The sequence below is a fragment of the Charadrius vociferus genome, unplaced genomic scaffold (assembly GCF_000708025.1).
Source record: "Charadrius vociferus isolate BGI_N301 unplaced genomic scaffold, ASM70802v2 scaffold231, whole genome shotgun sequence".
Lineage (NCBI taxonomy): Eukaryota > Metazoa > Chordata > Aves > Charadriiformes > Charadriidae > Charadrius > Charadrius vociferus.
Genome location: NW_009647211.1, coordinates 50,181 through 75,577, shown reverse-complemented (window position 1 = coordinate 75,577; position 25,397 = coordinate 50,181). Strand labels below are relative to the sequence as shown.

Sequence of the window (25,397 nt, the reverse complement as noted above, 5' to 3'; positions counted from 1 at the left end):
AGGGTGGAGGTGCATGTGATTGCTCAAAAAGATGTTCTTTTGTTCTTGCAGTGCCATGTCTTGCAGGCGAGTTCTCTCGTACAGGTTTGACACCTTGCTACCCTTGTCCCAGAGACTACTATCAACCAGACCCGGGAAAGTCCTACTGCTTGTCTTGTCCCTTTTATGGAACAACAACCGTCATAGGTGCCAGATCCATCACAGATTGTTCAAGTATGTCAAATTCTCTCTGCTGGAGAAAGTGGATAAAGGGAATATCTAAAGGATGGAAAGCAGTAGTTTTAACAGGAAACATCTCTCTCACTCTCCTGACAAGTGTAGACCTCCCATGTCATCCAGTGAAGCAGCTGGTTTTGCCTACTGGTGGTGCCTCTGTGTTATGTATGAGTGACTCTGTGATACATACCAAGGCTCAATAATAGAGTATACACATACAGAGGGTGTGTATACACACACACACACACACACACACACACATGTTGTATATGTATACTATATATATATACACTGTAGAGAAAGATATGTAATATACAAATGTATATACAAATACGTATGTGCATATATATAAATACACGTAAAATATATTTTATATGTACACACACATATATATTTGTTTTAGAAATATATGTGCTTACAAATACATATATGTGTAAAATATACATAAAATGCTATGTGATTACTGTAAAGTTTGTTTTTTATTCTCACAAATTCACTTTTTCATCATATCTTTAGATGCATTACTAACATGCAATTATTACACCCTCATGGAATAGGGAGGGACCTTGCCATACAGTATTATTAACAGCACTTTCATATCTTTCTTCTTTAGGTTTTGGGTCTACTTTTTCAGCAGCTGAGGAAAGTGTGATGATGGTACCGGCCACTCCAGAAAATATCAGCAAGCAGTACAAAGTCAGCAGTCAGGCAAGAACAAGACATATTTTCCAATGTTATCTCAAATGAAAGAAAGGGTGCCTTATGCAGCAGTAAAGGACTAAGGCCATTTTCAAATGTAATTGTTATGCTGACTATATTTCCTGAAGAGAAGAGAGCGATGGTCATGAGGGGAACGCTCAAAACTCTTTTTGTAATCATAGAAGCACTTCCGCTGAACAAAGGAAGCTGCATCGGCTATTGGCAATTTTAAATTCTGGACTTGAAGCCTTCGCCTGATGCATGAAATATTTATCACACTTATAAAAGAAATGTAAACTCCATGGTGGAGGTTCAGCCAATCTTTTAAAAGTACATCGGCCACACTCAGCCATCTGATGTCTTCCATATGCCAAATTCCAGAAAATGCTACCAGGCATCAAAGTCCCAGTTGTAAAATCTTTGTTTTACTTATTGCAACATAGATACACTTGAGAGGAGGCAAGCAGAGCTCCCTTCTGTTCTGAGTACCCCCTTTGAAATACAGGCAAGTGCTCATGTAGTAGAAACTGCACCAGTGACAATGTCTGCCAGAGATGCCCCCTTACCCCCTCCATCTCCCCCCAAGTCTGTAACCCTGACAAGACTGCTTTGTTTGAATCTAAAGTTAGGATATTGTGTAAACAGGAGCAAAGTCGACTGATGGTAAATTTGACCTGATCAACTATATAACATAGGGACAGGTGACAAACTGATCTCTTGTGGTTTTAGTTGACTATTTACTCAAGGGCTTTGCTGAATTCAGGTTTGCTACGTTAGAAAATACAACACCACACAGTGAAGTTCCTCACCAGTTCACCGCATGACCAGTAACAGGAAGTATAAAAGATATCATAATATAAAATGTCACCTGCAAATCATAGCTGAGAAAGTTCCAAGGGAATAACTGCGATGATCACATTTTGCTAAGTAGAAGGTCATTTAAAAGTAATAATTTAGATTCCTGATATTTTTCTCTAGAAAAAAGAATGGTTGGTGTGCTGAGGAGACACAGAGGAAGAGCTAGAAGTTAATACCAGTGACTTTTTTTTCTCAGTTTTCCCAAATGACTATAGGGTGTGCAGTTTAAAATTACTATATTTTGTTCCACCTGTATTTCCACCTTCACTGTAATTGTATTATTCTTGCCTCTGGCAGGTCTTTCATGAGTGTTTCCTGGAACCCTGCCGCAACAATGGGACATGCAAACAATTAGGAAGTGGATATATTTGCATATGCCCACTTGGGTATACAGGTAAAAAACTGAGAAGCAGGTGGAGGAGCTAACGTGTCTCCATGCCCTTAACATGAGCAAGCATAAAGAAGCAAAACATTTCAGTGCAAGAGTGTAGCCTAACTATTTGGAATATCCATCACAGATTTACTATAACTTTAGTATTAAAAAAAAAGTAGTTCCTCGTGTTCTAACTGAATTATATTGTGTTTGGCAGAAAAGGATATTGAATAGGGTTTCTTTTAGTGGAGTTAGTGGATTTGAAAATCCTGTCGCTTGGCAATATTTATGATTAGCAAAAGCTGGAAATTTGCACTGTAAGCAGCTAATTCCACCAGATCTGCCGGTGTTCCTCTTCACTGTTAGTTTCCCACTTCCTTGTCGTGGATGGAAATATTTGACACAGTTATGATTTAGCAGCAATTCAAAATTTGTTAATGATTTGAGGCAGATCAAGAGGTTGAATTTTAGCAGCACTTAATCATTAACTGATTTAAGGATTTACAAGATGATTTAACAAACTAATTGAGCAGAGACTTAATTAAAGGTTTGAAAATTACAAGAGTCACACTAACGTACTATGAGGTATCCCAAACCAATACATATGCATATGAGCACAAACATACACACACACACCACTCGAGGGGTTGCACACACACATGTACATGAGTCTTTAATTGCTAGGACCAAAGATTCCTTCGCAGTGGGCAACTCCAGTGAGCCAATGGGTGTAAAAAAAAAGTATTTGGATCCAGTAAAGTATAAGAACACCCACACTCGTGAAAGCCAATGTGTGTATTAGAGATACATGGGTAAAGAGGTGGATGAAAGAAGGTCTAGCCTGTAGTTTAAATTTCCCTCATGTCGAGTGTGGAGTAAATACTCACAATGCATCGGCATTTCTCAGTGGGCAATAACTGAGAATCGAGAGGGCTGACTTGGCCTGGCGTTTTAATTCTCGAGGTATCTGTCTGAGTGGCATCTTAACTCAGGGGAGATGCTGGTCACAGCCCACTGAGATCCAGAAGAGTTCAGAGGGTCTCACTAGGGTCTCTACTTATAGATCCGAGATAATTGACTTTCGTCAACTTAGACAATGGGATATTCTGGTACATCTCCACTCCGGTCCAGCTCAGACAATGGGATATTCTGGTACTTTCCACCAGTTGTGCAAGCCCAGAACTTGTTATATCTTGAAGTTCTGCTATCACCCCCTCTTTGGGCCCTGATCCATATATTGTCAGGAGTGATTGGTTACCATTACTGATAGGAGTCACAGAGCCAGGTGTGCAAAGGGGTTGCCATAACATTCTGGTCTATCACCCTTCACTTTTTTGTTCTTTTATGTTGGACCATCATGTGTCCCAGGTGTTAATAGTTCGACATAACTTTCTGGTCCATTGTATTCTTATGTGGCCCAGGTCAGGGGAGGGGGGAGAGGGTAAGTCACCAACAGATGACTACTGTTCAGCTATTATCAAAAAGTGATCTCCGTTACTTGTCATAGGTATTAATTGCCACTATCTGGAACTGATCATTCTGTTACCCGATGTGCATCATACCTTTCTAATAGCATTTTGTATCAGGTCTGTGTTTCTGAACAATTTCAAATTTTTGTCCCTGTTCTCAGTCCTTTATTTTGCATTCTAGGCTTGAAATGTGAAACAGAAGTTGATGAGTGTAAGTCGTCTCCTTGTCACAACAAAGGGATGTGTAAAGATGGCATTGGGACCTTTGTTTGCCATTGTCAACCAGGCTATTCAGGTAATTTGTTTCACTTCATAGCTTTTCTTCAGACAGACGTTTTTTCTGTGCCAAATAGATAACACAAAACACAAGGGCTGTATAATTCCACATCTGTGGAATTGTAGCAGGAAAGCAACCTGATCTACAGGTTAGAGTAAGGTTCTATTGTACATGAATAGGTTTTGAAAAGGATGAGCATTCAAGGACAGTCTGTGTGCATGTGTGCGCATGTATGCTTCTGGTTTGTGACTTTTCTAGTCTGAAAAAAAAAGGAATTAAGTTTAGGGAATTACTAAATACTCACAGGGAAAATGTTTGTGAGACTGAATATGGCCTGACTAGACAAAGCATTTACACAGTTGCATTACTCCAGCCCTATAAGTAAGTGAGTGGGCTTTTTCTTATCTTTTTTCTCAGTCTTTTTAATGTTAAAGGTATTGAAATCTGTGTGGAAACTGACACACTTGAGAACTTTGCCAAAACAGCACCTAATTTCTAAATATTGAAATAAACTATTAAGGAGGTAATATTGTGTGACTGAAAACAAAGGGCCTGGTATTTTCCTCCAGAAATGGTGTCCCTCATTTTTCATGTTTATGGTTATACATGTGTCAACAGCAACACCTGCTGGATATTTTTTAAACTTTATAGAGACAAACCATGGACTTCACATCTTGCACATCCCAGCATCTAGATAATGCAGATGATATCTGTAGCTGTTTGCAGTAGTGCAGTCAAAGTGGAATTATATCACCTGATCTCAGTAGGTTTTTGTTATGCAAGCAGTATGATGTTGTTCTGTATTCCACATTCAGTCACTGCACCATGCAGACCTATGTCTTGATCATGCCTTGTAACCTTTGCTGTTTGCAGGTCTCTTGTGTGAGGAAGACATAAATGAATGTAGCTCCAGTCCATGTTTTAATGGAGCCCACTGTGTTGATGGCAAGAATGGTTACCACTGCACTTGTGCAAAAGGGTTCACAGGTACACCTTTTTCTGTTTAAGTCAGTCTTCACTATTTCTGACCAAAACATTGTCTTCTTACCCTGTCCAATATATTTCAAACTCATCGCTGTGTATTCCATACATTATATGTCGACATGGATGTACTAGATTCGCTAGGTCCATATAATCTCTCAAAGTCCCTGTAGTGTAGGTGTGGGTTCAGAAGGATTTAGTAAGTGATCAGTCTTCTGTTCCTACTTTTGCCATTACTGTGTGATGTTGAGGAAAGAATAACAATGTTCACATCAGTGTGAATTGTTACTTTTAATTTTATTTAAAAAAGAGAAATATTGTGACACTAGACAAGATGGTCTATATTAAAACTACTCCTCACCCGCATATTCAGCTTTCTACTGCTTTCACAGATTTCTGTAAGACCTAGGCATATCTGTTGATTATCATGTTGCCAAAGAGCTCCACTGTAAAATCACATGCAGTTTCTTCATTCTTCGGTGCTTGTAATATAGAGCCTCTTTCACGGCAGAAATCCCAGAATCATGTGTTTCTGGCTTTCATGTTTCTCCTTAGAGATGAGGTTCCAACTAAATGTGTTTTGTAGCAGCTTTTCATTAGTTGCTCAGAATAGTTTCTCAGGTGATTTCCCGATTCAGCCCACATTACTCACTTAATGGCAATATCCATTTAAATTCCTTACAGTTTCTGGGTGTTAATTGCTACAACTGCAAAGATGGTTCCTGTAGTTCTATGACCACTTAACCTCAGTCAGTGGAGTAAATCCAAAACCTGCATGCCTACCCTGGTGTTTGCCATTTCCTGGAAGATCGGCAACAGTCCATAAAAAACAGAGATGGGTTAGTAATCTTTCTTAGGTTAATTCAAAGTGGAGCTGTGACTTTATTCTTTTCTTCTCAGGTGCTCACTGTGAAACGGAGGTCAATGAATGCCTTTCAAACCCGTGTCTTAATAGGGCTATTTGTGAAGATCGAGTTGGCAGTTTCTCGTGCAAGTGCCTCCCAGGTTTTACTGGTGTCTTATGTGAAAGAAACGTCGATGAGTGTCTCAGCAGACCCTGTAGGAATGGAGCTACATGCAGAGATGGTATCAACAGCTTCAGGTGAAAAACAGATGATTGATGTAATACAATGTAGAAAGTCAGATATGGTGCTTCGGCCTTCTTAAATTTCAGCAAGGCATTTGACAGTCCAATCCAATATAAATGGTCCCCTTATGAACACTAAAGAAGATTTTAAAAGGCAAGAAAATAAATCCTAGTATGCTCACTCTTAAAAAATTCCAAGGTAGACAGCAAAGAAAATATACTGTGTTTTAAGTGTAAGCATGGTAGGACTGCGTGGTTTTAATACTGATCTTCCAAAAGAAATCCGCTTTCCCAAGCTTCAAGGGCTTGTCTTGCTTTCCACTAGAAGAATAGGTGATAACCAGTTACATACGTGATAATATTACATTTTTATAGCCTGGAAGACAGGGATAGCTGTACATATTGAGATATAGAGATTAAAATACAAACAGTGATGGAATCTTCCAAATATTTATTTTTATCCTTTAGGGTATCTGAACTCAGATCAGAAGTTACAAATACCAATAACAGTGTCATATCCTAGATCACTGTAGAAAGATGGACCAACTGTCGCTGTCTGGGTTAAGTTTTTGTCCCTTTCAAATACCTTGGTATTCCAAGTACCAGAGGTTTTGCTGCCTTTCTACTTCTTTGTTTGTTCCTCTGTGTAAGCATATCTGCCTGAAAAATCGAGTACCTCTCATCTGTAATTCTGTGGAGTCTAGAAGGCACGCTGCCTTTCCCAATTTCATGTGAAGAAATACAGACACTGTGTTTAAATGTTGTATTGTCGCTATCAAGAAGTATTATGCAGCTAATAGAATTCAAGCGTACTTAAAGGAACAACCAAACTAAAACTCCATTAATTCTATGGTATCTCTTCTGTTGATTTTTTTTTTCAAGTATATGCCATTCCCATTGGTGGACCTAGCCTCACGGACAGGATTCTTTGTCATGATAGCAGCCACCTTTGAAGTGTGCCTCTCTTTTCCTCCATAGGTGTCTGTGTGTGACAGGGTACACAGGACTAAACTGTGAAGTGAACATCAATGACTGTGACTCCAGTCCCTGCTTAAACCAAGCTACCTGTGTGGATGCCTTGAACTCGTACGTTTGTAAATGTCCCCCTGGCTTTACAGGCAGCAGGTGTGAAACAGGTACACAGGACCAAGTGTCAGAAAAAGGTGGCTTGACTAAGTCTCTGGGCAAGATTTGCACTGGGTGGGCTGACTTCATACAGCTTCCCCAGAAAGCAGCTAGGGTGGTGGGACTGTGAGAGGCTGAGTGGAGCCTGTGTGACTACAGTGTTAATAAGTGTCATTGCAGACAAGAACAGCATGTGTACTATTCATATATATACTAATTTCTCTTTTCTAAGGCACAGTTCTATCTTTTTAATACCTAGTTAGTCTATCAAGTTCAATTTGTATTTGCTCTGTGTATCCAAGTTAATTATCTCTTTCTGTTCTTGTATTTCATTCAGGGCTTTGCATCACAGTTAGAGATTAGTATGTGGTAGCCTCAGCTTTACAAGTCCTAAAGGCATCAATTCCCTATGGACAAAAGGGCATCAAGTTCTACACGTTCAGGCAAAATGCGTCACAGCTTGTGCAACCTTTGGAAGACGCTGGAGTTGGGCCACACAACCACAAGGCTCAAATCCATTTGTCTTTTAGCCACTTCATGAAAATTATGAAGTGTTACACTGGTAGCTGTTCAGTCTTTAAACAGAAGCTGAAGAACCCATGCTGATTTTACGGAGACAGTAGAGGACATACAGGTCATTTAAATCTGCCATCCTATGTTGGAGTTTAATAACAACAAACTTTCAGGAGAACTCAACAACCAAGTGAATACATGTAGTATCCTTGTAAAGCATGACACTCTGCATTGAAGAGCAGCACAGAAGTGCTGTTCCATACCTGTGAAGTGTGTTTCAGTAAGTCCAGAACAGAAAAAAAATCTATTTTTTTTCAATCTTCACTCTTGTGAATAATATGGAACCAGCTGATCACACCTCTTTGGGTTGTTGGATGGCAGATGAATATGTCATGTCATTGATAGAGGACTAACATGAACCTTGCTTTAAGTCCTCTGTCAATGAAATGACATATCCATCAGCTGGTTCCATTTTATTTGCAAGAGTCAAGATGATTAGATAATCTGCTTCTTTTCCAGTAATTTTTCTTCAAACCCTGTGTGTTTTCTAGCCTTGGAAAGTTTTGTATGCTGGCTGATGTTAGACTGCTATACATTCTTTCTACCTCTGATCAACTTAATAATTTTTGTAGATGGGTTGCGTTCCATTTTATTACATTTGCTTAGATTCCATTTGATTGTCTTTCTGTGTTTTCCAGAATGTAGCTCTGAAAACTCTGTCTTTGTTGCAGAACAGTCCTCCAGTTTCAATCTTGATTTTGAAGTCTCTGGTATCTATGGATATGTCATGCTTGATGGTGTCTTCCCGTCTCTTGGTGACATCACCTGTACGTTCTGGATGAAATCCACTGACACCACAAACTATGGAACTCCCATTTCTTATGCAGTGGAGAATGGAAGTGATAATGCATTTCTTCTGACTGATTACAATGGGTAAATCATAGTTCTGCTTTTCTGTAGCTTTCAGATGTCTTGAATTGATAAAGAAAGCATAGACCAGAAGTCCGAGTATCAGTTTTGTCTACTTTGGGGTAGAGAAATCTGCATCCAGACTCTGTAGCTGGAATTGCCTCTTCGTTTTGTTTTTCTCCTTGCTTTGTTTCCTTCACTTTCTGTCAAGTAGAAGAGTAATGGCAAGAAAGCAGTGAAGTTTAGAAAGCAGGATATTTTTGTCTGGACTACATTTACATCATATTTAAATGACACATTGAGACAATGATTGGATAAAATGCAGCTCAGCACTCAGAGTACTTGTAATGTGACTCCAGAAGCAGGGATGGACCCAAGCGGTAAGTTTAAGAACCCACTATGCAGCCATGACTTGAGCCTTCATGTTTTGGTACAAAAGCACATTACTTATTTCACCATGCTTTGCATATGATACCTGTAACTTCCAAGTTCTCCAAGAGGGTTATGTCTTGTATGATGATCTTTCAAGAGAGATTTCTTGTATGATGTAGACACAGGTACCTCGTTTGGCAAATAACATTTCTTTAAGTAATGTGGGACAGGCCATGCTTTTAAAGCTTCTGCACGCAACTGAGTGTGCCTTCATCTTCTTTCTGCACAGCTGGGTTCTTTATGTAAATGGGAAAGAGAGGATTACAGACTGTCCTTCAGTGAACGATGGTAATTGGCATCATATTGCAGTCACATGGACATGCACAGATGGGGCATGGAAAGTGTACATCGATGGAAAGCTGTCTGACGGAGGCAGCGGGCTCTCTGTTGGCTCAAAAATCCCTGGTATGCTTTATTTATATTACACCAGATCTGTTGCCTTCGTTCTGTTTTTATTGCAGAATTTGCTATGCCTGCAAGAAAATGTTTATTTTGGTGGTTTTAGTATGTTTTCACATTTATGCAGGGCTCATGTTTGCTATTCTTGTTCATGAGGACAGTTCCCTCACTCAGCCTTGCTGAAGACAAAGTGCACATTTCTGGGGTAAACTAGTAGGTAACTTGTTTTGGGGGTGACAGAGTTTAGTCCACAAAGGAGCCTGTGCTGAGCTGATTTTGGAATGGCTTCATGGAAATAGGTTTCTCACACAACAAACTTAAGTTCAAATGGCATTTCCCTTACAACGTGTGCTCAGAGTTGATGGAATTAGCCTTCTCCTGTTACTTTCAGACACCTTTTTAAAGTTATGTTTGCATTTTTTCCTAACAAGGTGGATTTTTGCTATTTCATTGGTTCTTGTGATCAGCAGTCTTTCCAGTAATACCAGAAGGCATGAAAAGGAATGCCATCAGCGTTGAAGAGCTTTGAAAGGCCTGATGTTAGATTGCTGCAAAGAGATTTCATTTTGATAGTGTTTTTATACTACCACTGTCCAAATTTACATAGAGTTTCAAAAACTTATCCATATTTAAAAAAAAAAAAGTGAAGCATTTTTGTCTGTGTACCTTATGCTTGCCCCTGTCTTTCCCATTTACATTGGAGTTATGTCCAGGGACAAAACCTCAGGAAGTGTGGTTTCCATTACTTTTTGCCCTTGTCCATACACGCTGTGACATACAAAATGCACGTCCACACCATATGGTCAGGGAGAGGAAATTTAATTTGTATGACATGTCAGATCAATGAGTGCCTAAGCACCAGTGTGCTTCTGAGGGTTCGGAATCAAATTTGTTCTGACTTTCTAAGCTTTTGTTTGAAGCAGGAAGTGCAAGCTAGAGCTGTGAAATACGCTCCACCTGCTCAAAACTGCATTTTGCATTGCTCTGTAATATGCTTCAAATGCTAAGCTAGAAGTGGTCTTTTAGAGCCAGAACCATTCCTGAAGCAGCCATGTAAAGTTTCTGCTCTCATCAGCATGAGTTTAGCATTTAGCTGTTCTAATTGTCTCTGAGTTTAGGTGGTGGTGCACTTGTACTGGGTCAAGAGCAAGATCAGAAAGGAGAAGGATTCAACCCAGCAGAATCATTTGTGGGCTCCATCAGCCAGCTCAACATTTGGGACCGTGTCCTGTCTCCACAGCAGGTAAGTCATTACTGCAGTGTTTGAGCACAAAGCTCTGAGCGTAGGATGAACATTTGAAAAGGCGTTCCCAGTTAGCACATTGGATAGACCTCTTTTCTCACAGAAGTCACTGGGGACCACATGAAGCTCTGGCTTAGGGTAATAAGCTTAGCATAGTAAGTAGAGTAGCTTTAAGCAAAACTAGGTGTGGTAAAATCAACACTGAAGTCACTTGCTGTTTTTACTGGGCTCTTCTGTATTTCGAAGAGGGAGAAAACCCAATGAAACAAGCTCAAGGCTTGTTTTACAGGTTAAAGTTCCCCCATCCTGCTGTGTGAAGGCACCAGTAAAACTTCAGAGGGAAGACATCAGAATTTATGTCGATTCATTAGACACTGTGAAGAAATTGAGCTCTATAGTCCCAGGAAAAGTCTGAATGGGCAGCGTTACTGAATATTAGGCTACTTTTATTCAGGTACCAAAAATAAAAGTTTGGCACTAAACTTTCACACAGTTAAAAAATTAGTGTAGATCAAAAAAGTCTCCAAGGACAGTGATCCCTCAGCTTCTCCGGGGGACAAGCTTCAGTGCTGTTTTCACTCTGAGTGAAGTCTTTTGCTTTATATCTAGTTGGGACCTGCCACTTCAGTTTATGACTACTGTTTCTGTCTGCCACCATACACTGCTGTGAAGATCCTGACTCTGTATACTTCATTGCCTCCCCATAGCTACCAGGGGCTGCTGTTAGGTGTCCCCAAAGCTGTCTCTGCTTCAGGATGAACCAGTCTTAGTCCCACAGCCTTTTTTCACAGGGCAAATATTACAGCCCGTCACCTTTTTGATGCCCTCCCCTGAACTGGCTCCAGCTTGTCAATGTCTGTCTTGTACTGAGGAGCCCAAAATGGAATGCAATACTCCAGATGTGGTCTAACAAGCACTGAGAAGAGGGGATAATCCCTTCCTTGATTTTCTGGTTTTGACCCCATTCACACAGCCAAGGGTGCTGTTGGTCTTCATTATTGCCAGGACGCACAGCTGGCTGATACTCAGCTCAGCACCTGCCAGAGTCCCTAGGCCCTTTTCCACAGAGCTACTCCCTCTGCAGGCTTTCCCCAGCCTGTATCATTCAGAGTTTTTCCCTTCCCATTTGTTATTGTTGAATTTCATGAGGTCTGTGTTGGCCCATTCCTCCAGCCTGTCGAGGTCCCTGGGGATGTAGCTCTGTCTTTGAGCATACTGACTGGGCCTCCCAGTTTGATATTACCTGCAAACCTGATGACAGTGTGCTCCATCACCACTTCCTGGACATTAGTATTTTAATTGTGAAGGTCAGAAATGATAAAACTGTTGGTAACACTTGAACAGCAAGGACTAATGGTCAAAGTTAGAGGCATTTCCTGGGGAAGGAGTCTTTGTATTAAAAGGTTTTGCTCTTCTCCTGGTGGTTTTTTAAGGTTTTACTGCTATTTAGTGGTTTGTCACTGTGTGTTATCCCTGATCCAAATAAGAAATAATGATATGAACAGGAAATAGAAGTAAAGCAGAATTTTTGCTTCCAGCATCCAAATTCCTCCTCTGCTTCTTTCTCCTTTTCTTTGGTACTTTGGTTTTCTGCTAGGTTCAGAACTGCCCAGCAATCTGTTACTGTTCTTGGCTTTTGGGGTCACCAATTGTTTCATTGCCAAGTCAAATCTTCAGGTTTTTGTTCACTAGCAGTTTTGAAGCTGGTAAGTATACCTGTGATTTTACAGGACACAGTGATGAAGAGGTTAAGTGCAATTTTCTGAGTCTTTCTCAGTAGTTGCCAGTCTTTAATGACAGGCTTGATCAAAGTCCCATTTGCTTCAAATGCAATACAGTTAGGACAAGGAAGAAAATCCTGCTCTTCATTTATGGTATCCATATTACTCATCTGAAAAGACAGATGTGAGACCAGACAGGGAGCTGAGCCAAGTAAGCTTCCTACAAAATTTTTACCTCATTTCAGAGATTGGCATAGTAAATCACTATCATAAATCTGTTACTATCAGTTTTGTTGTGGCCAGGTGGAACTACTCAGTAAATCTTGCCTTCCTGATCTTAGCCATAAAGGAAAGCAGGGCAAAGTCCACTCTTCAAGATTTTTCTTTGTGTGCTTTAGTTGCTCATCCACTTGAGTATTAATTTTGTACAGGTAAACCAAGAGTCTGGTGTTTTGTTGCTGAGTAGACTGAAGTAGAAATATGAGTTGTCTATGTGGGACTGTGAGGTCCTTTCCAGCCCTCCATTCTCCATCATATGGCTTGGAAGGGCTTATTCCCAAACCTGCCTTTCCCACACTGGAAATTTTTCTCTACAGATTCCTTGCGGTTTATTTGCAGCCCTTGGCCTAAGCAGTTTCCATCAGCACATACTGCTGAAGTGAGATCTTTGAAATGGCCTCAGAATAAATAGAGGAGGTTGCTTTCTTCTCCAGCTAAGCTGACTCTAGAAGAGTGATCTGCCTCACTGGAGTTCAGGGTAGGGGGAACTTAAGAATAATTCAGCCCGAGATTCATGCTGTACCTTCCTTTCTCACAAAGACACAGTATAGCACATTATTCTTAGTAGCTAATTTCATCCACTGGAGACTTGACAGAAGCCAGTCACCTTCTGAGAAAGGCAGGTTTCCAACTGTTGGGCATGAACTGGGCACACCTGTGCTCTCTAACTAGCTAGCTATGCCCTGAAGCCATGCTGCATATATTGTATGGGTAGACTGGCTGTGCTGAGATGTACACAGCCCACTGGGCTGCTCATCTTTGCTCTTCTTAATTTATTTTTTCGCACTGCTGAAGGAAATACTCCTTTCTGCCTGCCAGAGAATTACTGGAATGACCCTCCAGCACAGAAGAGCCAAAGAGTAGGAAGTAGTCTCAGTGGCCTAATTACTAACCTGTTCTCTTAATTGAATAACTATTTTTTCTCCATACACCACTTCCTTCTCTGATATCTTCAAAGAAGAGGAAATCCTTCATTATCCCTTTACTACGCATTTATCCTCCTCAGGGCACATATGGTTTTTTCAGCATTTCCATGGCTGGATATGATTACGTCTGTCCCGATTGGGAGAAACATAATGGAGAGTACTGTGCCAATAATACACTGTAGTCCCAGTCACCTCCTGGGACTATGTTTCCTTTCTTTTCCTGGAGTTATAATGAACAAAGGCAATGCAGAGGGAATCCAAGCCCTGGTCTTTCATTTGCAGTTCTAAAACATTTTGACATAGCAGAAATTTCCATGAGCATCCAATGGAAATAGATGGCCTTCTTTTTTACAAATGTTGTGTCGGGGCATCTGAGCTCCTTCCCAGGGATCACTACGGAATATTTCTGTGACATCCCATCATAAAGGGTTTGTCTGCATGTTCTTACTATTGCATGTAATTTACACTGGTGTTTGAATAGCTTAAAAGTGCTGTGCCATCTGGAGTTGTATTCCACAAATTCCTTCTTTTTGTGGCCAGATAGAAATATAATAATGTTACGATTTTTAACAGATTCTCAGGGTCACAGTGAAGAAGTAGAAATACTTTTACCTTGTTGAAACAATTTTTTTAACATTAAAATACAATACTGAAACAGCTTAAGGATTCCCATTGGCATTTCAGCTTCTTGTAGTAAGAAAGCAAAAGAAGTGGTGCCATTAAAGGAGTTATATTTTAAATGGAAAACTTTTCCATCAGAGATATTTGCCTAGATCTGCTCTCAAGATACTAATCTGCTGTTGATCTAACAGTGTGTTCCTTTCTTTCTCCTATGCTTAGTTTGCCTATATAGTTCCTATTTCAGCACATGGTTAGTTGCAGCCCTGTCCTGCTTTTGTTGAAGTCAATGCCAATACCAATGCCAATGTTAGTATTGGTATGGGTAGGCCTTGCCAGGAGTGTTTTGAAAAGCCACACAATAGCCTAGTGCATTGAATTGACAAAACTCTTGTCCTGTAAACAGCAAATTGCTTTATTAAACTACTCCTTTTGGTGTTTCTGTTCCTTAAATGTGATGCAGTGCTAGCAGAGTTTGAGGAATGCAGATCTTCAACATTAAATTCCTTTTGGCTCCTATTTGACATTTTTCTGCAAATACATCAAGTTTTCTCTTCAGGTTGCATTCTCATACCTGGCTTTTTCTGTGACAGAAATGCATGCTTCTTTCATGCTAATGAATGCCATTGTGTTTCAAGAACTATGTTTTATATTTTGCTTGTATGACAAGTATTCTGTCAGGTATTGCCTAAGTACATGCCTGTCCACAGCTAGCTGGCTTATAAGTGCAGAATAACAAGTAGTTTAGCCAGAAGCCTCTTGTGCTGGAAAGGATGAACATCACTTATTCAATTATTTATTCTAGTGTTGCATGTAGACATGGAAGGAATATTTATTTACATTCTTTTCCTACATGGTCCTTCGACAGCACCTAATCAACTGTTTTAAATCCATAGGTAAAATCTCTGGCTACATCCTGTCCAGAAGAACTCCAGAAAGGAAATGTACTAGCCTGGCCAGATTTCCTGCCAGGAGTTGTTGGAAGAGTGAAGATAGATTACAAGAGTATATTTTGTGCTGGTTAGAACTTTATTTCCTAGAACCCTTTTTTTCTGAACAATACTATAAGACTTTCTTATGAGGTCAAATATGCTAGCTTGCAGCCTTTGCCCTACTAACCTTGAATAAATTATTTTAATAATCTGACAGTTAGAACATTCAGTCCTTCATTCCTCGAATTCCAGGGTTTTGTAACAAAAGTTCATTGGAATCTCTGACGGAGATTTATTGCTTCCTGAATTGAGATGGGGAAAGGTCAGAAAGAAGCTTTTCGTGTCTTTTATTCTAAAAATAATTGGATGGTATTAAAATATCTACTGCCTCCTTACCTTTTTTCCTACAGATTCCTTTTCTGATATTAGATGTTAATGATTCTCAAAAACTTTTGAACCCAAGCAGGATGTAGCATACATAACACTTCCCAAAGTTTTACTCCTGGATAAAGTTATACAGGATCAAACAATTAGATAACAAATTTATTCGTTTCAGCACATAGCTGTATCTCTTACTGTATGCATATATTTTGTCCACAGACTGTCCATCTTTGCAAGGATCCATACCACATCTGCGGGCCTCTTCTGCTGATTTAAAGCCAGGGTCAAAAGTGAGCCTTTCCTGTGACCCAGGCTTCCAGATAGTGGGAAACTCTGTTCAACACTGCCTTAACCTGGGACAGTGGACACGGCCTTTTCCCCGCTGTGAAAGTGAGTTGTCTCAGTGGGCTGACAGGATTAGGAAACCCCAGCTTTTATTTGAACCCTATCACTATTCATGGCTTGTTTATCCCTGCAGCTATGATGTGCTTGAATCCATCCATGTTACAGCACATACATATAAGCTTAAAATTAAAATTCTGTTTTACTGAGCAGGAACTACACCACAATTGGATTCTGCCACCTTTTTCAGTCGGTTTCTAATGCCTATGTCAGAAATGAGTCTATTTGGATCAGCAATCTAATACTCCAGACTTTCCCCCGCAGTGGCACCAAGAGTGTGGAAGATGCACAGGAAATGGTAGAATATCTCTGTGATTTTTAAGTGTCATTGGGAATACCTGATTTGAAGTAAAAGCCTTGGCGTTAGTATGTTATAAAGTAAGTAATTCTTTAAAGGCAACAGATACTTGTGTCAGGACTTAGAAGTGCTCCAAGAATTACAGGATTTCTTCTAAGAAACTGGGCTGTATGCATTGAGGTTGCCAGAGCTCTTTGATTCCAGCTTTCCTGATCCTGCCTTCTCCTTTCCTTTGGTTCTCCTCTGCTGTGACTGCACATGTGACTGCAGTTGTGTGTGTTGGAGCTGGCTCTGTTTTTCATTTCAGTAGAATAGCAAATTAACTACAAAATTAGGTATTGCGCAATCCCAAAATTGATCAGTAGTTAGGGGAAAATTATCAAATTTGTTAAAAATACCTTAAAAATAGTTTGATCTAGATTTTATGTGGTTTTCTTGTCTTTCTCTTTATTCAGTTGTTCATAGCACAAATCCAGGATCTGTCTCCTTTTCTGCCTAAAGAATAGCATGCATGTTAAGACTTACACAAAAGCAAGTCCTGCTGGGCAGAGCAGAAGTTCACTGGCAGAGGCAGCTTTTCTCTTTCTTGGTGTGTTATCACTGACAAGGCACCAGAATCCTGTTAGTGTTGTCATCTGATTTCTCTGTATTGGGCCAGGCAGTTTTACCTGTTGAGCACAGAGCTCAGGCAGACCAGGGTTGACCTGACACAAACATGCTGAGTGAATGAGGGCCAGACTTGCCCACTGGCCTGTCTCAGCCTGTTCCACAAGTACCTTATGAATGAAAGTGGGTTGAAGATAGGTGTTTCCTGCATAAAGAACTACAAGGTTTATAGTGGAAGGTGTGGTGCAGAAAAGGTTTCTCTACTGACTGAATCAGGCTCATTGTAATCACTGCCTTCACCCACCAGGGTCCTTTTCCTCTTCAATCTACCAAAGAACCCAAAACCGCAGGTGCCCGGTCCCCTGACAGTCTGTCTTTGTTACAGACTCTTCAGTTCTATCCCTCTATAGCCAATTAACACAGACTCTAACCACTTCTCTGTGTGCTACTGTGTGATCCTTGCCTGTGGCTGGAGAGCAAGGAGTTGCTACAATCCATGTAGTTACAAAGACAAGCCGTGTAGCTGTTGGAATACGTTCATGTCATGTTGATTGAAACGAAAATGCACAGAAGCAGCTTGGCTAGATTAAATAATAGCCTCTGGCAGGCAGGTACAGTCATGCCTTCTGCTGGCACAGCTGGGGTCAGCAGGGCTTATTTACTATAGTTAAAGTCAAAGTGATGCCCAAGGTTATATGTGAGGTCAATTCCATTCTCTCCATCGTTCATGCACTCCCTGGTCTCAGACCAGTACTGTAACCTCTTAGCAGTAATCTGTTAGCTGGTTTTGCAGTGTTCAAACACAGTAACACTGAGCTTGTTTTTCAGTGAAGGGAAATAGCAGAAACCTCCATGGAGGCAAACTTAGTTTTCCTTTTTCCTTAAAACTCACCAAGGATCATTGATTATCAGAAGTGTCCTGTGACTAAAGGGCATCTGCTCAGATCTTAGTCACAGATGTCTCTGCCAGAGCTAGCAGAATAGCAGAAGCTGGAGAGTCCTGCTCAGTCTCTGGTTGACGAGTGCCCACAAAACAAGACCCTCTGCCAGAACTGAAATCAATTAGCTACCTCAGAAAAAGTCCAGGCCCTCTTGCGGATGGGATTCCACAGTTGCAGAGAAAAAGTCTCTGGTGGTGGCTCTCATGTGGAATTGTTATTAAATTGATCGGTGTATGCTCTGCTAATGTCTGTGCCCTCTTTTCATCTGTGTTGCAGGAATCAGCTGTGGAGTGCCTCCACCTTTAGAAAATGGATTTTATTCGGCTGAGGACTTCTTTGCTGGCAGTACTGTTACCTATCACTGCAACAATGGCTACTATTTGTTGGGCGACTCCAGGATGTTATGCCTGGACAATGGGAGCTGGAACAGCATTTCACCGTCTTGCCTTGGTGAGATGTGCCCCACACATGGCTGCAGGGGCTGGCAATTCTGCACTTATCCTGTGCCCTTGGGTTTGGATGAGATTTCATTCTAAAATTGTGAAGGCTGACCACAGTCTCAGAAATCACACTCCAAAATATTCACATTTCTGAAATACCATGCTCAGCTTTATGTAAAACCAAAACTACATTCTCACACCTTTCTCTGTCAGTCCTTTTGTATGCCCCACACCCTGTACTTAATAAGCCTGCGTTGCACTCCCAGCCTCTCTCCTTCCATCTTCACTTAGCCCTGGGGTCCTTGCATTCTCTGCTTCTAACCTGTGTATTTCCCCATGCTTTAACACGCTGTCAGTGTCCCATACTCTCTGACCAGGTTCTTTTAGCTATTCCACACATGTAGGTTGTCATGTTTAGTATCAAATTTACTTATTTGAAGATAGTTGATGCTGCGCATGATTTCTGATTTAGCAGAGTGATACAAAATATACTGCATAACACAATACAAATAAATGCAAGTTACATCTTGGAAAATATAGCAATTGCAATACACAGTTCAATCACAGTATCAACGTGTTTCCCACTACCAGTGTCTATAATATGCTCACCGTCATGACACTGGGCATCCCCAGTATCTGGGAATGAATATGTGGGTTGAAGCCAGCTGAAGCCCATTGCTAGTTGTCTGGGTTCTATACTCTATGTTGGCCTGGCCCCACCCCCCTCCTTCCCTGTGCTGGTCTGGCTAACTCAGGGAGACATTCACACCCCTTTAATGAAGACAGGGAGAGACATTTACACCACCGGTTGATCCACTCACTGTTGAGTGATCCACTCACTGTTGAGTGATCCACTAGCTGTTGATAGCTGTTAACCTAAAACAAAGGCCACTTACCTGTCCCTTTGTGTTGAGTCAGCTTTTTTGTAACAACAGGGGTCAGTCACACCCACATTATTTATTGAACTTCATGTGATTTGCCGATCCTCTCAGAGCCTTCTTACATTGTAGGGGTTTATTGGTCAGTCACATGTCTGCCAGCAAGCAGCTGCAGCATTGAAGGGCCTGGGAGTACACTTATGGACACAGTTCACCTAGTTGCCACACCGTAACTTACCCTGGTCAGCTGGGTCTGATGTACCAGATGCAGCTGCAGCTGAAAGGTGACACAGACCAGAACTGTCTCCAGCAGGTTCTTGCTGAAATCCAGTAGCTGGCTGTACTTGGATTGCTGATGTCTTAGTCACACTTAACATAGGAGTTGCAGGGTGACAACCTGGCAAGATTTGTGTTTGATTTGACTTTTTTATTTTATGTATGTATAGAACTTTTTTTTTTTTTCTCCAGTCAAGGTGATTAAAAGCAAAGTCAACAGTCTCTTAGTTCTGCCAAAATTCACTTTGGAGTAGGATCCATCTGGTTTCATAGCATCCTGTCTACCAGCACTCCTTCAGAATCTCCAAACAGGCCATCCAGTCTGTTCCTCTCTTTGCTTTTCTCCTTTGCACTTTATACCAAGGCCTAAAGATAAGCAGGCTCAGAGCAGATGTTGCAAAGCTGTCCAAATAGTATGACGTCTGTGCAGTAGGAAGTGTGATGTTGAGAAGGAAAAGCCTTGTGCCCCACCTTCCAGCTTGCCTTGTCTCTCATAAAGGAGAGTAGGCTAAGGGGAAAATGAAAAGCAGAATGGGTTTGACACCCTAACCCACCCTTTAACTTTCTGATTCATGCTCCAGGCAGGTGCTAACAAAGCCTGGTACACCTATGCCCTGGGGCATTCCTTTTGTTCTGTTATGGTTCTGATTCATAGTGTCCTTCCACTCTTCCTTGCCTTCCAAGAGGTTACGGGAGGAGCAGTCATTCCAGTTCTGTGGTAGTACTTTGCATTCCCCTGATGCTTGTGTAATTGACAACTGTTTTGATTTTAATGTGCAGTTTTCATCCTGCATGCCAGAAAGAAACTCCCTTTTCTTTTCAGAACATTGTTGGGTTCTTTTCATGCTGGCCAGACTCATTCAGCAGTGAAGAATGAACACACCAATTCAGTATATTTTGTTGCTTTTTTAGCCAAGTTGCTGGTTTTTGCCTGGAAAAGGGAAAAGAACTCCAGCTGTATATCTGCATGGTATACCTAGTTCAACAGCTGTCCTGTAGGAGGGCTTTGAAATGAAGAATTGTTCTATCCTATCTCTAACAGTCTGGTTTATATGAAGAATAATCCCTGATACTTTGAAATTGACCCTTTGCAATTTATGGCTCATTGTTTACATACCAAGAACACTTATGTACAGTCACGAAAGCTATATGAAGTATTCTGGAGCAAGTGTATTTTTGGTGTACAGTACCAAGCCACATGGAGTATAAAGCATCAATTGGCATTTCTAGGCACTTCTATCATATAAATAATTAATTATAATAACTAGTATATTTTGAACTCATTTTAACTTTTCTGGCAACTGCAGGCATTTCTCTTTCCTAATTTAATGGAATTCTCCTCAACAAAATGGGGCTCTAATCATATTTTATGTTGAGAGTGTTTCAGCTCTTGGCTAAGTTTTCTTGTCTTACAGGTGGAAATTTTGAAATATAGCAGATTTTCCAAGCAAATGTTTAACGCAAAATCCTCCCTCATAGTGTCTGTCCAAACTAGTAGTAACAGCACATGAGTTACAATGTCTGTTCTTTTACTACCGGGAAACTAGATGCTTTTTGTGGGAGTATTGACTGAAGGTTAATGGGCTTTGTCTCTGATTTTCTCACATTTCATGATATTGTGTAGTAAATTATATAGAAAGCATAAATATTAATTTAAATATTAATTATTTTGACTGATCCATCAAAAATCTCATTGAAGTAAGAGTGATTTTTAATTATACTAATTAACGCAATTCTTCTTGAGAGTTAGCGAGACAGAAATTTAAAGCAGATTCTTATTACAAATACCACCCTAGAGACATCTTTTTCGTGTTTCTGTTTTGTAGATGTTGATGAATGCGCTGTTGGATCAGACTGCAATGAGCATGCATCTTGTCTCAACACAAATGGATCCTATGTTTGCACTTGCATCCCTCCTTACACAGGAGATGGTAAAAAATGTGCAGGTATGGGAAAGAAAAACATAAAGCTAGCCTTTCCAAGGTTCTTTATATGCCAGTGCACTGCCTCCCACTGTGAAAGACGTTTGCCAGTAAGTGATATCTAGGGAGGTACAGGGCGGCTGTGCTCTCATCTGCAGGTCACATCAGGCTGTGATGAAGTGTCTCCTTTTGTTTCTTGAGAACTCACCTCTCCCTGTGGAGGCAGCTGTTATTGGGGTTCTGCTCTGAGACATACAGACACGCAAAATCCTCTTGCACATGGAGCAAGTGTGCTGAAGACCTGGGAAGGCCACATGCCACAATGGGCCACTTCCCACAGCACAGAGCTATGCAGTGAAGAAATACTTAATTGCAGTCATCTGAGTAGGGCTTGAGCTGCCTGTGAAAATATTAAGCGAGGTAACTTTGTATGAAGATGACAAGACAGTGGCACAGTTTGGGATAAAAGGTAGCTGAGCTGATTTCATGTTCAGGGCTGGACATGCTGGCCTGGGCTTTCCTTCATGGAGGGAAAAATGACTGCAAGATGTGTTTGCTTCTGACAACGGATACAAACTCAGTTACAGAAGGCTCTTCCATATCAGGATTAGCTTACTTGCACAAGTCTTCAGTGTGTGTTGCTTACATGTAGAACAGAGAAAAGCTGTTAATGCTGTAATCTGCTTATGAGTGTTTTCCATGTGCTCTGCCTTCCTACTTTCAAAAAGTTCACAAGAATCTCTCCTGCAACTTGTTTATAAAACCTGGTATTTAGTCATGTTATTGATAGTTTCTCTTTTCTTCTTCAGAGCCGGTGAAGTGCCGTAATCCAGGAATTCCAGAACATGGCCATTTATTTGGGGACACTTACAGTGTTGGCAGTGAAGTAAGGTTTTCCTGTGAAGAAGGGTTTCAGCTGACAGGAGTGACTAAACTTACATGCATGGAGTCTGGAGAGTGGAGCCACCCAATACCGTACTGTGAAGGTGTGGTTCCTGGGGAGCTTGTAATGTGTGTTGTTAGAGAGATGGAAGGGGGAAAGTAGTAGTGTAGAGATTTTAGAGACCATGACAGCTAATGAAACCCTGTCCTGTCAGACCTGCATCTCAGTTTTGGACTCTCTGTTGTCTTAACAGGTATAAGCACCAGATGAAGTTTTTCCAACAGTTGTCAAATTCATAGTGGTACTCTCTTAGGCATATTCACCGAAGTGTCTAAGGCATAGACTCATCTCATTTTAATGCAAGCATTAAAGGTGTCTTTCTTCTCCACCCAGCCTCCTGTTTTCAAGGAGCTTGTGGGAAGTTAATGTATTAGAGATCATTAACTTTGTTTCAGTGGATAAAAAGCAACCAGAGAGGACAGGCTGGTGCATCTACATATACGTGGTATAATTGCAAAAATTGTTTTTTTAGAAAACCAAACTAATGAGGCGAAGCAACACAGCAAAATGAAGGGGTGACAAAGACAATGTCAAAAAAACCAATTACTTTGTCCATAGGGAGGGGTGGATATAGAGTCCTCTTGACAGCCAATCGTGTGGTTTGTAGAACAGTTCCAACTACCTATTTCCAGTTAGTCAAATTTCTCAGTAATGTGAAGTCAGATAAAGAACCCTAAATGTCAGTTATAGCTCAATCGAGATTCCAGTGTTACCTAGGCGTTTACACCTCTGCAAACCCATTTAGAGAAAACAGAGCGAGTTCTGATTTTATGTTCTTTTTTATTTGTGTTGTATCAACCTCTCTTGTCATCCTGTCTTTTTAAAGCTATATCCTGTGGCAATCCAGTTATTCCAGAGAACAGTGCCATTCTGGGCTCAAATTTTACGTACCACAATAAGGTGGTGTACAGGTAGGAATTCAGTGTGTTTGAAGTGCTAGATTAATTGATTGAGAATCTGGCAACAAATGAGAGTGTGTCTGACTTGAGAGAGTGGTTGAAATGAAAGGGAGGAGCAAGACGGGATTAAAGTAATGGAAAGACTTTTGGTTATAGCTGTGGCTATTCACTAGCAGAGTGGAATGTTTACTCCAGTACTACCTCTCCATGCCCTGCAGAGAAAGCTGGTGTATGCAGGTGTGGATGAAGAGAGAAAAGGGATGGCTGATTACATTGTGTTTGATAGCACTTCTTTTCTTCTAACTCAGATGCAATGACGGATACAACTTAGTGGGTGAAAAGGAAATTCTGTGTCTTGCTAATGGCATTTGGAATCATCCTCCTCCCTCCTGTGAAATGGTGACTTGTCCTAGCCCACAGGATATCAGCAATGGAAAATACACACTCACTGGCACAACCTACCTTTCCTCTGTATCATACACCTGTGACAATGGATACAGGTAAATGCAGGAACGTTCCTGAGCCAAATGCAGGCAGTATGCTTGCTGGAAGGTCTAACTTATGTCTGAAAGAGATGAAGCTGGGATCATTGCTTAACAAGTTAAGATGCTAAAATAGAATTTTAAAAGACTTCTTTATATCTTGAAGGTAATTTCTGTATTTCATCCTAAATTGGAGCAGTTCAAGAAGGTCATTCAGGATTTACTATATATATATATGTAATGCTTTCGTTTTAGCATCAAGCTCAGACATACTTTGAATATTCAGAAAAATAGTTGTCACTATTTTTGAAAGTTTTCTTTTGTCTTATCATACCCCTACAGCTTTAGTGCATACCCAATATTATTTTTTCTAGTGTTTTGCAATGCCTTTGGTGAAAGAGCCTTCTGGAAATTACTCATTTGTTCCTTGAACTCTTTGTAGTAGTTATTTATTCTAGCCTTTTATTCTGTTCTACATTTGTAAGCAGTTATATTGGAAACACATTTTTAATATGCTGCAATTAAAAATTAAAACAGTAATGCTATGTCCAAGGATGTGGCTTTTAGTACAAGTTTCTGCCTCTCCTGATACCTGCTTGTACCTCTAGCAGATTTACTCTGATATAAACAGTCTCATATGGACCTATTTAGGTCTGAATTTTTTCTGTGTTTTCCTGGTACAAGCATTCCCTTGTTCAGATGCAGGCAGGTAGGTAAGGTGTGCTCATCTGATGAGTGTTTTAATTGCATTAATACAAATGGGTACCTCACCTGCAGTCCAGTGTAGTGTTAAGTCATAGATCCAGAGTGTGGGTTTATCTGTACCCCACTAAACCAGGCAGTGTTTTTACCAGTGTCAATGAGTTTTTTGACCATGGACCTAAAACATATAGGCAGCAAATACCACATCAATTGTGATTCTTTCCCTTTACCTGCTTAGCATAGCTTGGTGAGAGAAGTCCTCTTTCCTGTGGTCACCACTCCAGGGGAAGCCCTCCCAAACAGCGTCCCTCTTACGCAATATTTCTGGACATAAGTGTGGATGCAGTCTCTTCCTTCAAGCACCTTTTATGTACTTTTTTGTATTAAACGTACTGCCACAGGTAGGCAGAGTCCACTGCCCTGACAAGGGCCTGTTCCATATCTGTAAGGGCTTCACAGTTCAGTGTTGTTCTCTTCCATTAACCCCTGAGCTCATTTCAGTCCACTAAACATGGGGTTCTAATACTATTTGACACTAAATTGTAGGGAGTCAGACACACCTGTGTAGGGCTCTCCTAAACCCATAGCAAACTGACATAGCAGCTGGAGGCCACGAGGTTCACCCAGGGCACCTCAGAGTGGTGTCGGATACCTCTGCTTAAACTACTGAGGCACACCTTATGTCCAATGCATTGCTGTTTCCTCAGCTAAGGAAACCAAAAAATACCATCAACTTTGAATGTCCGTGGGCATTCACTCAAGCAAAATCCTTTACCTCCTGAAGGAACATAATGCCTTTTTGTAAACAAACCTGAACTGGAGTATTTCCTTCAGTTTTCTAAGTGAAGACAGTGTGTAAGTCCTCGAGTGAATCAGGTCTCAGACTGAGGCCTAATTGCAAGTCGAAAGATTGCCATGGTGTTGATGGCATACAAGTAAATCTTTAAACTTAAATAAATGTTTAAGCACCATGTGACTTTCTTTGTGGCTCAAAGATGGGCAAAGCTACAGCAGAAGTTATGTGTGTCTGCACAGTGCATTGAGGCCCCACGTGAATTCCACCAACTCTCTCTTCAAAATAATCTGAAGACCAGCTTTTTTGAAGTCAGTGAGAGACTCCCCTTGGTTTCACTGGGGCCAGGAAGTCAGTGAGAAGCAAAGCACCTCTTT

General features: G+C 40.8%; 1 protein-coding gene across 1 annotated transcript in view; it reads left to right on the top strand.

Annotated features, from left to right (window-relative positions):
- Positions 1-25,397, top strand: part of SVEP1 (sushi, von Willebrand factor type A, EGF and pentraxin domain containing 1) — a 116,980-nt gene that overhangs the window by 58,978 nt on the left and 32,605 nt on the right. The window contains exons 19-35 of the mRNA XM_009895879.1: positions 52-213; positions 830-924; positions 2,071-2,167; positions 3,797-3,910; positions 4,766-4,879; positions 5,774-5,975; positions 6,939-7,096; positions 8,330-8,531; positions 9,169-9,344; positions 10,457-10,581; positions 15,022-15,145; positions 15,658-15,828; positions 17,962-18,135; positions 21,106-21,225; positions 22,011-22,187; positions 22,971-23,055; positions 23,352-23,543. Of these exons, the coding sequence (XP_009894181.1) occupies positions 52-213; positions 830-924; positions 2,071-2,167; positions 3,797-3,910; positions 4,766-4,879; positions 5,774-5,975; positions 6,939-7,096; positions 8,330-8,531; positions 9,169-9,344; positions 10,457-10,581; positions 15,022-15,145; positions 15,658-15,828; positions 17,962-18,135; positions 21,106-21,225; positions 22,011-22,187; positions 22,971-23,055; positions 23,352-23,543 (2,488 nt within the window). The remainder of the gene's footprint in view (positions 1-51; positions 214-829; positions 925-2,070; positions 2,168-3,796; positions 3,911-4,765; positions 4,880-5,773; positions 5,976-6,938; positions 7,097-8,329; positions 8,532-9,168; positions 9,345-10,456; positions 10,582-15,021; positions 15,146-15,657; positions 15,829-17,961; positions 18,136-21,105; positions 21,226-22,010; positions 22,188-22,970; positions 23,056-23,351; positions 23,544-25,397) is intronic.